Source organism: Drosophila ananassae, chromosome 2R (assembly GCF_017639315.1).
Source record: "Drosophila ananassae strain 14024-0371.13 chromosome 2R, ASM1763931v2, whole genome shotgun sequence".
Taxonomy (NCBI): domain Eukaryota; kingdom Metazoa; phylum Arthropoda; class Insecta; order Diptera; family Drosophilidae; genus Drosophila; species Drosophila ananassae.
In genome coordinates this window covers 19,471,314-19,482,920 of record NC_057928.1, presented here as the reverse complement: position 1 = coordinate 19,482,920, position 11,607 = coordinate 19,471,314, and the positions used below count along the sequence as shown (strand labels likewise).

The window sequence follows — 11,607 nt, the reverse complement described above, 5'->3', positions numbered from 1 at the left end:
TGAAAACTTTTGTAGTTTCTATATTATTTTAATTTGCTTAAGTAGGCTAACTTATGAATTAAATAAGTAATAAAAAAACCAAAACAAAAGCCAAATTAAAAATCCATTCTTTGTTTATGCTAAATCCCAATCCAATAAAAGAAAACCTTTTGTTTTCAGAGTACCCCCCGAAGACATGTTAAGCAGCCTGTACCTGTGAAGGTCGGGTCAGAGTTCAATGGCTTAAATACGGCCCTAACCCCTGGCAATGGCAAATTCTTTCGATCGCATATAGTGTGACACTGGAAATGCGCATAGCGGACAGCTTAATTGATCCGTTTGTTCAGTGCATGCCACACATTTGCGAAAATCCAGCACCGGGCCAAGTCAATAGCCAGTCTTTGGCTCTGGGCCGGGTTCGGCTCTCTTTTGTCCAGTTCGAGCAACATAGCTAGCCAAGTTATCATACCCACCGACCACCGACTAGCCAACTACCAACTTTCCAAAGAGCCAACTCGGAGCGCTTTCACATTGTCAGACTCTCTTAAGCCAAAAGCGCCAGCGATCGGGGAGCGTTTTTGGTATAAAACTTCTTACGTATGCGCGTCATGGCTTAATCTTACCTTGAACTTGGTCGCGAGCAGATCGAAGTGGCAGCACAACATAGATAATAGATAGACATACAGGTGGCAGTGCATCCAACAGATACGATCGGTGTTTCGATTCGGGTTTTTTTGGTCGAAATTGAAAAGAATTCTGAATAAAAAATGGAACAAAGCGCCGTTGTTGTCGTGCGTGGCGATAAGTGTACATAAATCAATTGTGAGAGTTGACTTTTGTTTCTCAGAGACTTCTTGATTTCGTCTAACGGTGTGTGCCAAGAATATATATCAAGAAGTATATTCAAATATTTACCAACGGAAAGCCAAAGGAGAGGAGTAATCACCATGGACTGGCAGCCATCCATTATAGCAGGCCTCGTGCTGCTGATCTGTCTAATCCTGCCATCTGAAATGTATCTGACGGATGCCTGGAGTTTGCCAGTTCGCGACTCAGCATCTACACCTGTTGGCCGACAACTAAACGGTAAGAGATCTCTCAGGCGGTCACTCTTTTTGGCCCCCCCAAAAAATATATATGTATCTCTCTGAGGTGTCTTTTATTTTTTTTTCGCCTCTCCGCGCTTTATTTATTTTATTTTCTTGGCAATGTAACGAGCATGGCTCGGACAAAGGAAAAAATATAAAAACAAAAACAAAAGGCTTCAAATAAAATACTTTTATTGCAGTGAAATTTCTGTTCATTAAGTTGAATGTGAGAGTGGCAATTTCAGTCTTCTGTCTTCGGCAATTATATAATCAGCCGCCAAACGAAAGTGTCGGCCAACAATTGCGGCAAAAAGAATCAAACGCTTAGATTTATGGGCCTTTTCAAGAGCCAAGATTGGTCATTTTATTAAAGAAACTTTAAATTTGAAGAAAAGCAAGCTATGGCTGAGAAAATAAGCACTATTTCTCTCAGTGCCTCCATTCATTTTCAGGCTTTTATGGGAAATGCAGCATAACGAAGTGGCCTCCTTGGCAGATCATTCTCATTTTGGTTCTTGTTACGTTATGGAGCGTATGACACTTTTTTCATCTTGGCCACAATTGCTGGCTCTTCTTACCTATTTCTTGTTCATTTATTGAAGTGCATGGCGAACAATTAGCAAACGAAAAGACAACAAGTGCATGAATAAAAGACTACTACCAGAAAGAAATACACCTCGTTATCGTTTAGGGCACTGAGCATGTAATATGGGTCATAACCAACTAAACCAGAACTAAGGCGGCCAACTCGCTAGCGACTAGGGGACTAGGCACTGAGGGTCAGGGAGGAGGGGTATCTTGGCTTTGGTAATAGTTGTAGTTAGTAGCAATCCCACTACAGAATGTCGAGTCATTAAAGAACAGGCAGCGAAACATGAATTCGAGTTTTGATTGTTGATTAAACGAATATCACATACACTGAAAGTGAGGGTTAAGAAAAATGTTAATTTTTCAGGGAGAAGGCCTAAAAGTGGGGGTTATTATCTAGTAAGTTTATCTGGATTAGGGTGTAGCTATAGCTTTTCGCTAAGTCATGAGGTCGAAATGGGGAATTATGTATTAGTACATATAATGGAAAATGATACCTACTTAACTACCTAGATCCTAGTTAATTTAAAACACATTAAGCTTAGTTAGGTGACTCTTAATTTCCTCTACAATACCACAAACTACAAACTGACAATATTTCAAGTTGAAAACCAAAGTCCCGCCTTAACCATCAAAGTGTCAGTTTAAAAACCAAAAGCCACAAATGATTCATTAGGCCCTCCTTCAGCCAAAAAGAGCAACACCCGTACACAGAAAACAAAAAAAGGGTAACAATAACAACGGAAAAACAAACAAGTTGATGTCTCAGTTGTGATAGTGTCAGATTCGTATTCGGATTGGTGACTACACCAACTTTTTGGTGTAAACCCAAGCCACCAAAAAGGGAGCCCAAACAGGTGGAGATACATATATACTTGCCACTTCGGGTGGGTCGGCATTCGGGGAGTCTTGCTACAAATTGCTCCGACACCAAAACCGAGCTTAGCCAAGACAGAAAACAACAGAAAAACTTGAAAAATGCTCGTAATTGGGTTATAACCGTCATATTTGTATGTGAGAGAGTGTCCGAGGCGAGACGAGTCACTTACTGTGCGTATTTAAATATGCTCCGGTCTTTGGTCTTCGGTCTACGGTCTGGATGGACGGGTCTTGGTCTGGCAAAAGGCAAAAAAATGCCACTGGAAATCACATCGGACTGCCCACGATGTCCCAAGTCCAAGTCCAATTCCAACTCCAAGTCTGATTCGAAATCCAAAACGGAGCGTCGTCGCATTGGTGACATTTTTGGTCGAAGTGCCAAAAATGAAAAGTGCTGCTTTTTGCTGGAATGAAATCCAATTTCATTTTTTAATTGCCGACTTAAGCCGGTGTAGGCATTTTGCCCAGTTTGTCAACAATGCGGCTAAAAAGATGGTCAAAACCAGAGTTGTCACATGAAGCTGTAACTGCGGTTTTGTCAGTTGTTGTCAGGTTTGATTGATGGGCACTGAAATAAATACAAAAATAATATATAAAAGTAATAGTAATAATAATAAAAGTATATAAAAAATATATAATATACATACTTCGTATACTTTGTAAAAACAAAAAAACTGAAAACAAAAGGCCTGCCCTCTTATGTTTCAATAAGTATTTAATCTATTGATTTTTAAGAGTTTTAAATTGAAAATTCAAAAAAAAGATAAAAAATATTAAAAGTGGCCTATAAACCAATACATGTATTTAAATCCTAACTTCATTGCTCTTCCAAATTATTATTCTGGGAAATACTTTGCACGTTTTACTGTTTAAATTTCTCTTAATTCGATTTTAATTTGTACAAAATATTCTTAAAGAAATCGATGTATAATTTAAATCTTTAGATTTCCCCAAAAACACTTTCCAATATGTCTGTTCAATGTTCCCCCTTTTCAAAAAACCAAACTCTTAAATGCCAAATCAAATAACATTACATTTTATCTCCAAACAAAACAAGTATTTAATTCAGATTTTAGCATTACTCTTTCCGGGAGAAACTCTTGAATTGAAGAAACATTTTTCTAAATGTGCTAAGGCCGTTGGCGGAATCTAAGATTTCAGTTTCAGTTTCAAGCCATCGATTTGCGTAGCCAAAGTGGAGCTCTAATCAATATACGACATGAGTAGTGGCTGAGAGTTGTTAGAGTTGTTAGAGCTGTTGTGGCTAGTAGCTGCTGGCCATGTTTTGTTTTGGATTTTCAGCTTGTATTTACTCGGCTTGTGGTTGACTGTCTCCGTCTCCGTCGACGTCGTTGGCGGCTTTCTGGCGGTGTCTTCAATTCAAATTCTGCGCCAGATCGAAGCCAGTGAAAGTTTTTTAAAGTTTCAAGCTCAGCGGAGCTCACATGTCGACTGCCTTGCACGCTAACGGTTCCGAGTCCCAGTCTCTGTTCCGACCGATTTCTATAATGGCCATAAAAATTCTATTGTAAGTGGGAAGTATTTGGAATGCTGACTTCACTGGATCATTGTATTTAATTTGATGAGTCTGCCAGACTTGGCTTGTAAGGCTCTTTAATTGTTGTTACCGTTTATGGCTATTTATTACCTAATTTTCAGTCTAGCAGGTCAATTGGTCTGCGCCCACAAGTTAGTAATTGCTGATATTTTGGACTGCTTCCAATACCCCATATCGAATCGATTCACTTTCATGTTTACAACTCAATCTCGTGGGCCAAAAGGCATAGCCACATACCCGAGAATTTCCAGTGATTATGCTAATATTTTACGAGCTACTGTTATGGCCGGACCTCAGGCGAAGGCAAATGAGCCGCTTGCCGGATAGTTAGCCTACATGCTTACCAGTCCAGCAGCAGTTAACAGTTTACAGTTTCCAGCTAAGAAAGAGCTATCCATATTTCTCCCCCAAGTGGACAGGCAAATGCGTCACCCAACATCAAACCTTGTAACCATTTATTTATAACTATAAGTAAGCCACGCATAAACTTCAATTGCAGTGAAAGTTCATTTGGTATTGGGAATTAGCCGGGTCTGGGTTCAGTCTTGGTCATGGTCTTGGTTGGTGGCATTTGCATTTCCATGCGGCGCCCTGCCGAGGAAATCAAAAAAAAATGAAGGAAAAATAAGTTGGTAAGAAAAGTGAAAAGGCCAACGGCAAAACGGACACCAAATGGCAAAAGGCAACCAACTTTGGCTAGAATGTTGGCTACCAACCAGCTTCTCTCCAGGCAGCTGCGAGTAATGTGCCACATTTTGGTTTTGGCCAAGCGAGACACCCATGAAATGCAATAGACGGATATCGAAGATGCTTTCCTGGGAATCACTACACTAAGAGAAATAGAGGGGCTTCTAGAGGCTTTACGATTAAAAGGAATAATGATGCTCTTTTTTCCTAATCCTTAAATAGTCCCTAATTTTTTGTTAAGTGCATCACGAATTGGCTTTCTTTGATCTTCTCTCCGGACACTCCTTAAACTCCCTTTGGGGCGCATTCTTGTCGCAGGTTTTCTTCGCTGTTTTTCGGCTGTTTTGGTGGCGTGGGCATGAATCCAGCAGGATGTTATCTGTTGGATGTCACCACGAGTTGCAGGTAAACAATTTTTCACAGGCTGCCATCCTCTGGCTTTCACCTGGCATTGTATTTGGGAAAATATTAGCAAAGACTATGGGTCAAAGTACGCGGTGTGCCATTGAAAGCGAAATGAGCCAAATAAATTGTGACAACGAGACAACTTGCGACATGAAAAACCTACACGACCTGACATTAAATTTTCACTTATCACGACTCGTAGCCAAGGACTCCCAGGCACCACACAATTAAAGACACAATGAAGCCGATTCTTTTGTGAATTAAAGTGAAAATAATTGCTCAATTTGTTGGGAAATAGTGTGGAATTAGTGAGAGGAAAATCAAATAAAGCCAAATTATGCCTCACGGAAAAATGTTGCATGTTTTTCATCGAATAATCCTCAGATGTGAGAAGAATCATCATCGAATGTTGGCAGGGAAACAAATTGAATTATTCCAAATGAAACGAACTCACATTAAAGAGCAATTAAGTTGGACGGCCAACCATAATTTTAATCGATGCCAATCACAAAGCATTTTCACTCCATCGCTGATTGATGACAGTTTATAAATAAATGTTAAATAAAACATGGCTCGCGCCACGGACAAGAAAAGCGAGGAGAATATCCAACAAGGGGATTTCAAGATAATGCATTTCAGTGGTGCTATGATGCTGTGGTGCTGCGATGCAGTTACAGCCTTGTTAGCACCACCGACCTGTTGCAGTGGGACAGCAAACCACACAAGGTGTTGATATGATTGCGCACACACATACTTTCACTCAAATATTTGCAATGGCCGTGGAAATCGCCAAAGTCAGAGCCAAGTTAGAGCCAAAACCAAAGCTAAAATCATGACCATGTTAACAGTGCTAGCCAAATCAGACCAGACCGCAAATCCCCAACTGAGATGGCCAAGAAATGGCCAGTCGAAAGTCAGTCAAGCTGTCAATCGCCATCCGTTTTCCATTAAATATTTGACCAGTCTTGCCTCATATTTACACAGATCTTTTGCCTTGTCTTTGTTGCAGAAGTCTCACCGTATCTGGACCTGGCCTTGTGCCCAATTAGAGCCGAACCTTGGATGTGCGCCCGTCAACAGTCCGCCAGGATACTGGATGTCTGGGATGGAGAGCTCAATGTCCAGTGGCAGAAACTAAAGGGTGAGTTCATTAAACCTTATATCAGTTTCCTAATTACCTTTTTAACTCTCATAAGAAATTGTCACTCAAAACCAATAATTACCTTCAAGTGGAAGTAATTTTCTAGAAAAGCTTTTCGCACACATGTGAGAAAAATGCTATCTCTTGTGAAAAGAAAACCTTTTGTTTTCACTAACCTTTGGGCCAAGTTCAAAGAGTTACTTGTTACTTGAGGGTGGGAAATTGGCCAAAATTCATTGAACACTTGGGTGATCATTTAATGAGATAATAAACCGCCTACGGGGCGGATGTTGGAGAATTTTACACGCAACTCCCCGAAAACCCCAAACGTGCTTGGGATTTACATGAAAATGCAATTAAAATGGACACCTTCAATGTATTTTTCCTTTAACAGTTGAGGCCGATCGTCAGATGAATGCGACGATCGAACGGCGGGGATATAGCACCTCGGAGCTGCCTGTTAAAGAGAAGCCATCGTCTCTATTGAAGAAAATCGAAATCGGCACGAAATATATGAAGAAATACCTGGCCGAATCAATGGATGGGTAAGAGCAAGAAACAAGTTGAATCCGTTGTTGGCACGTCTTCCTGTTTTCGTTTTGGTTTTCTGTGTTTTTTGTGAAAAACCAGCTTCCTAGGCCGCGAATACGAGTATCTGCAGACACCCAAGGCAGCTGAGGATGAGAGTGAAACCGCCGAAGACGACGACGATGATGACGGTGATGATGATGAAGAAGCGGATGCTACAGATGCCGATACCAGTGATGCCGCCGAGGAGGCTGCCGATGATGAGGATGCTGCTGGGGAAGAAGCCGAGGATGAGGACAACGACGAGGATGAGGAGGACGACGACGAAGCCTCGGACAGTACAGGGGAACATGAGCCCGAGGCTGAGGCTGAAACTGACACCGACGCTGAAGATGAGGAGGTGGAGGAGGCGGCCTCCAATCCCCAGCCGGAAAGTGAAAAGGAAAACACGCCAAGTGTGTTTAGCGGTCAGCCGGCTACGCAAAGTGAAAATGATGGCAAGAACACCATTTTCAGCGAAGATAGTACAGGTTAGCACTTAAAACTTTTTCATTTAGAGACATATATTTTAAAAATTCTATCTTTTAGGTGTAGAGTTCATAGAACTACAGGATGCGGATCAGGATGCTGCGGGTGCCCTGAAGAAACCCGGTAGTGGCAAGCGTAAGAAGAACAAGAAGGGCAACAAGAAGCGCAAGAAGAACAAGAAGGGTCAGGGCCACGAAACCCAGCCAGCCACTCTGGTGGTCGTCCAGGCAGCTCCAGAGCACCATGATGTGGACTTCGGCCATGACAGCGAACCGGCAGTGATCAGTCATGGCGGGGCAGGATCCGAGGACTCTGTGGTGTCCGGAACAGGACCTCTGAAGCAGAAGAAGAAGCAGCGGAAGCAAAGGAAACAGAAACGGAAGCAGATGAAGGGAATGCGGAAACGGAAGGGACAGCACGGATCCGGAGTGGAGCACGAACAGAGCGACCTGAGCCTGGGATTGGGTCTGCTGGACGACCTGGCCGATGCGGATGATCTGCTGTCCAGCGGCGGTGGAAAGCGAAAGCACAGGAATCCAATTAATTATGGTAGAAGTAACGGAGGTGTGTGTTGTTTGCTGCGTGTGGTTTTTCATGACTTTAACGCACCGTTTTCCGAGCACAACTCAGTGCCTATATCTATTGTTTAAGTGACAGACTACAGAGGTTTTTTTTATTCCTACAGAAAAACCTCTGAAGTATTAAGTTTAAGATGTATATATGGTTGTGGTCGTCCTTTATTTCAGTTTTAAAAGTTTAAAACTCAAAATTTAAAGATTTAACTTTAAAAGCGGCGCTTTCTACAATGTAGATGGCGCTAGAATACCCAAAGCAGTGCAAGCAGTTCAGTTTGACACGAGTGCCATAGCACCTAGCTTTGGCTATGAACTCAATTTGATTTTGAATTTAAATTTATTTGTTGTTTTTATATATGATTTTAAATTATAAATTAAACTGAAATTATTTAAGGATAATCGCCATTTGTAACCTCTGCATGTATCTAAGAGCTATTGGTTTAATTTTCTTTAAGAAAATGACTTCCAATACACTTGTATTTAAGTCTTTAAGGTTATGTATAATTGTTTTATGTTTTTTGCCTGCTTTTGTTTGCTTTTTGAATGCCATTTTGTTACCGTTAACGCACTTGACGCGCACTGCAGTTCATACTAACAAACACCACCCTCCCAAGCGATAAAATATATATTTTTTGCGTTCAATGTTTCGATTTTAGCCCAGTAAGTGCGAGTCCAGTCAAGAACCAATCAAGACTAATTCCTTGTGATCCTTTATTTTTTTTTTTTTAACAATTAATAGTGACCCGAGGCAAGAAGAAGAAGAAGAAGAAGGCCTTGGCCAAAATCATGTTGATTGGCAGCATCCTGAAGGCCAAGATCGAGTTGCTGTTGAAGATTTTGGGAGCTCACCTGCAGGTGAAATTCTTTGCCATAGCTCTTATAGGGCTTCTCATAAATATAGCCCGATTCTGGATCGATGTGAAGCGCGGCAGTCCGCCGTCCAAGGTGAGTTAAGATCGTCCCGCCCTCCCAAAAAACAAACCGCACCTGTGAGTTTAACTGTTAACTGCCGTTTTTTAACCTGATTTGTACCGACACACACGAACAAGTTCTTGTTCAGGTTGCTAGACCAAAGTTTACTGTTCTTAATCGATTTTCTGCACATTTTCAGTTTTGACATAAAAAAAAAAGTCCTCTTACACTAGTCATAAGTCCAAAACCAACAACAACAACAGTTTCCAATTGGCCAAGGTTTGTTAAAAAAGCAGGAAATACGGGGTTTTCATATTCTCATTTTTTTCACAGATACAAATTTTAAGAAAATCTTTGTATTTTTTTGTAAAGTTATTTTTCAAAATCTTTATTCTCCTTCCCTTGCTCTTTTCCCAAGCTATCTTTTTCTCTCACACAAGCTGTAAATAAAATAAAAAAAAGATTTTGTAAAATGTGTTACATGGCAACTACACGTGGAAAAATACCCACCCGGTCCGAGCGCTCTAACTCTTCTAACTGTTTTTGGGACCAACTTTCGGTTTCCAGCTCCAAAACTTCAACCACCAGAGTTCCGAAAAAAAATATACGAAACACACAAGTTACCATTTTCCACCTAACGAATCCAAAATTTGCCGTATGCTAACAAATTCAAGACCTCTTTGGTTTCAGATATGGTAAAATTTTTGGACAGCTCACAAAACGTTTTTGGAACGTACAGCTCTAATTAAAAAACAAATCAATGTGTTCACTAATCAGTATACACTATAAGACCCAAAAAAAAAAAAAAAAACAAATCAAAAATATCTAAATCAAAATCAGAATGAGTTTATTTTGAAAAAAACCTAGCCCTCACACTGTGTAAGTACGAGTATTACGAACAGTCGGAGTCTGAAGTTTCCACTCACCGAAAGGACTAAAGAGTCCTATCAGACACAAACAGATACAGATACAAAAACCCGAAAAACAGATACAGATACAAATTTTTAAAGCTACAGATACAGATACCACTCACACTCTTGGGCCTCTTTGGTACTTCCTCTGGTGTTTCTCACTTCACGGCACACGTTTTGCATATTTTCTAACTAGGTTGTATACGTTGAACATGCTCACCATCAGCACCACTACGAGGACCATGGCGACGACTGGAGCGAACAGGGTAGCTACTGGAAGCGCTCCCTCCAAACGGATCCTTCTGTCGAGGATGTCGACTCCTCCACGGATAGCTACCAGGTGCGTCCCCAGCAGCAGCCAGCCCAGGACGCCCACTATTTGGCCTATCGCAATCAGTACCAGTGGCAATAGGACATCATCCATTGATCCACTCTCCCATCCACCACCTGAGCACTGTCCTCCTTCGCCTTCGACGGAGACAGGTCCTTCCCAGAGCCTAATTTATTGTATTTTATTTATTTCGTAACACTACGTATTGCTGATTATTAAATAATCCCTAAGATCCTAGAGACAAAATTAATTTTAGCACAATGAGAAATGCCAGTAAACAAATTTTAGTTTTAACCCTTAGCCCGTTTAGTGCAATGCCTTAAATGTAAAAACAAATTAATCTTTACAAATTGTACCATTAATAAGGAGAAGTCGAAGACCTGTTTTGGTTACATTCGGAGCAATGAAAACAAATTAGTTCTAAGTTATTTATGCAAATTATTTATTGTATTCGTATGTTATATGATGCTTATTAAAAGAAAATGATGCTTATTAAGAAAATAATTTCGAAATGTTTGAATTTCATTTTAATCCGATATTTGTGATGTAAGATCGGGATAACATATGTGGCCCGGAATTTCTGTGGGGGGACCTCTGTGAAATCCAGGATTTCCATGTATGGCCCCAAACCATATCCATATCTTTGGCAATTCCCATCCGATCCTTGCAAGGAACACCTTAATCGATTTGTAGATCGATTCTCCATCATTCTGCATCAAAACCTGAGAACGAAATTTTCGATCGATATTTTTTGAATTTCTGTGGGGGAACCTCTGTGAAATCCAGGATTTCCATGTATGGCCCCAAACCATATCCATATCTTTAACAATTCTCATCCGATCCTCGCAAGGAATACCTTAATCGATTTGTAGACCGATTCTCCATCATTCTGCATCAACACCTGAGAACGAAATTTTCGATCGATATTTTTTGAATTTCTGTGGGGGAACCTCTGTGAAATCCAGGATTTCCATGTATGGCCCCAAACCATATCCATATCTTTAACAATTCTCATCCGATCCTCGCAAGGAATACCTTAATCGATTTGTAGACCGATTCTCCATCATTCTGCATCAACACCTGAGAACGAAATTTTCGATCGATATTTTTTGAATTTCTTTGGGGGATCCACTGTAAAATCCATGATTTCTGTATAGGGTCCCAAACCATGTCCATATCTTTGGCAATTCTCAGCCGATCCTTGTAAGGAATACCCTAATCGATTTGTAGATCGGTTCTCCATCATTCTGCATTAAAACCTGAGAACGAAATTTTCGATCGATATTTTTTGAATTTCTGTGGGGGGACCTCTGTGAAATCCAGGATTTCCATGTATGGACCCAAACCATATCCATATCTTTAACAATTCTCATCCGAACCTTGCAAGGAATACCCTAATCGAATTGTAGATCGATTCTCCATCATTCTGCATTAAAACCTGAGAACGAAATTTTCGATCGATGTTTTTTGAATTTCTGTGAGGGAGCCTCTGTGAAA

General features: G+C 40.7%; 1 protein-coding gene across 2 annotated transcripts; it reads left to right on the top strand.

The window, feature by feature from the left end:
* Window positions 1–564: 564 nt before the first annotated feature.
* On the top strand, window positions 565–10,629 carry LOC6493003 (protein starmaker). Of its 2 annotated transcripts, none has more exons than XM_014908689.3 (7): window positions 565–1,065; window positions 6,194–6,325; window positions 6,720–6,870; window positions 6,956–7,383; window positions 7,442–7,945; window positions 8,696–8,901; window positions 10,006–10,629. In XM_014908689.3, exons 1-7 carry the CDS (start codon window positions 927–929, stop codon window positions 10,189–10,191), a joined length of 1,746 nt encoding a protein of 581 aa, XP_014764175.1. In that variant the 5' UTR covers window positions 565–926; the 3' UTR covers window positions 10,192–10,629. The 2 variants fall into 2 exon arrangements, with proteins under 2 accessions (XP_014764175.1, XP_001956835.1); XM_001956799.3 differs by having other exon boundaries at window positions 9,976–10,629.
* The last annotated feature ends 978 nt before the right edge of the window (window positions 10,630–11,607 follow it).

Coding starts and splice junctions, on each gene's coding strand:
- LOC6493003 (XM_001956799.3), top strand. CDS start 927: ATGGACTGGCAGCCATCCATTATAGCAGGCCTCGTGCTGCTGATCTGT. Junction 6,326..6,719: donor CCAGTGGCAGAAACTAAAGG/GTGAGTTCATTA, acceptor TTCCTTTAACAG/TTGAGGCCGATCGTCAGATG. Junction 8,902..9,975: donor GCGGCAGTCCGCCGTCCAAG/GTGAGTTAAGAT, acceptor TTTTCTAACTAG/GTTGTATACGTTGAACATGC.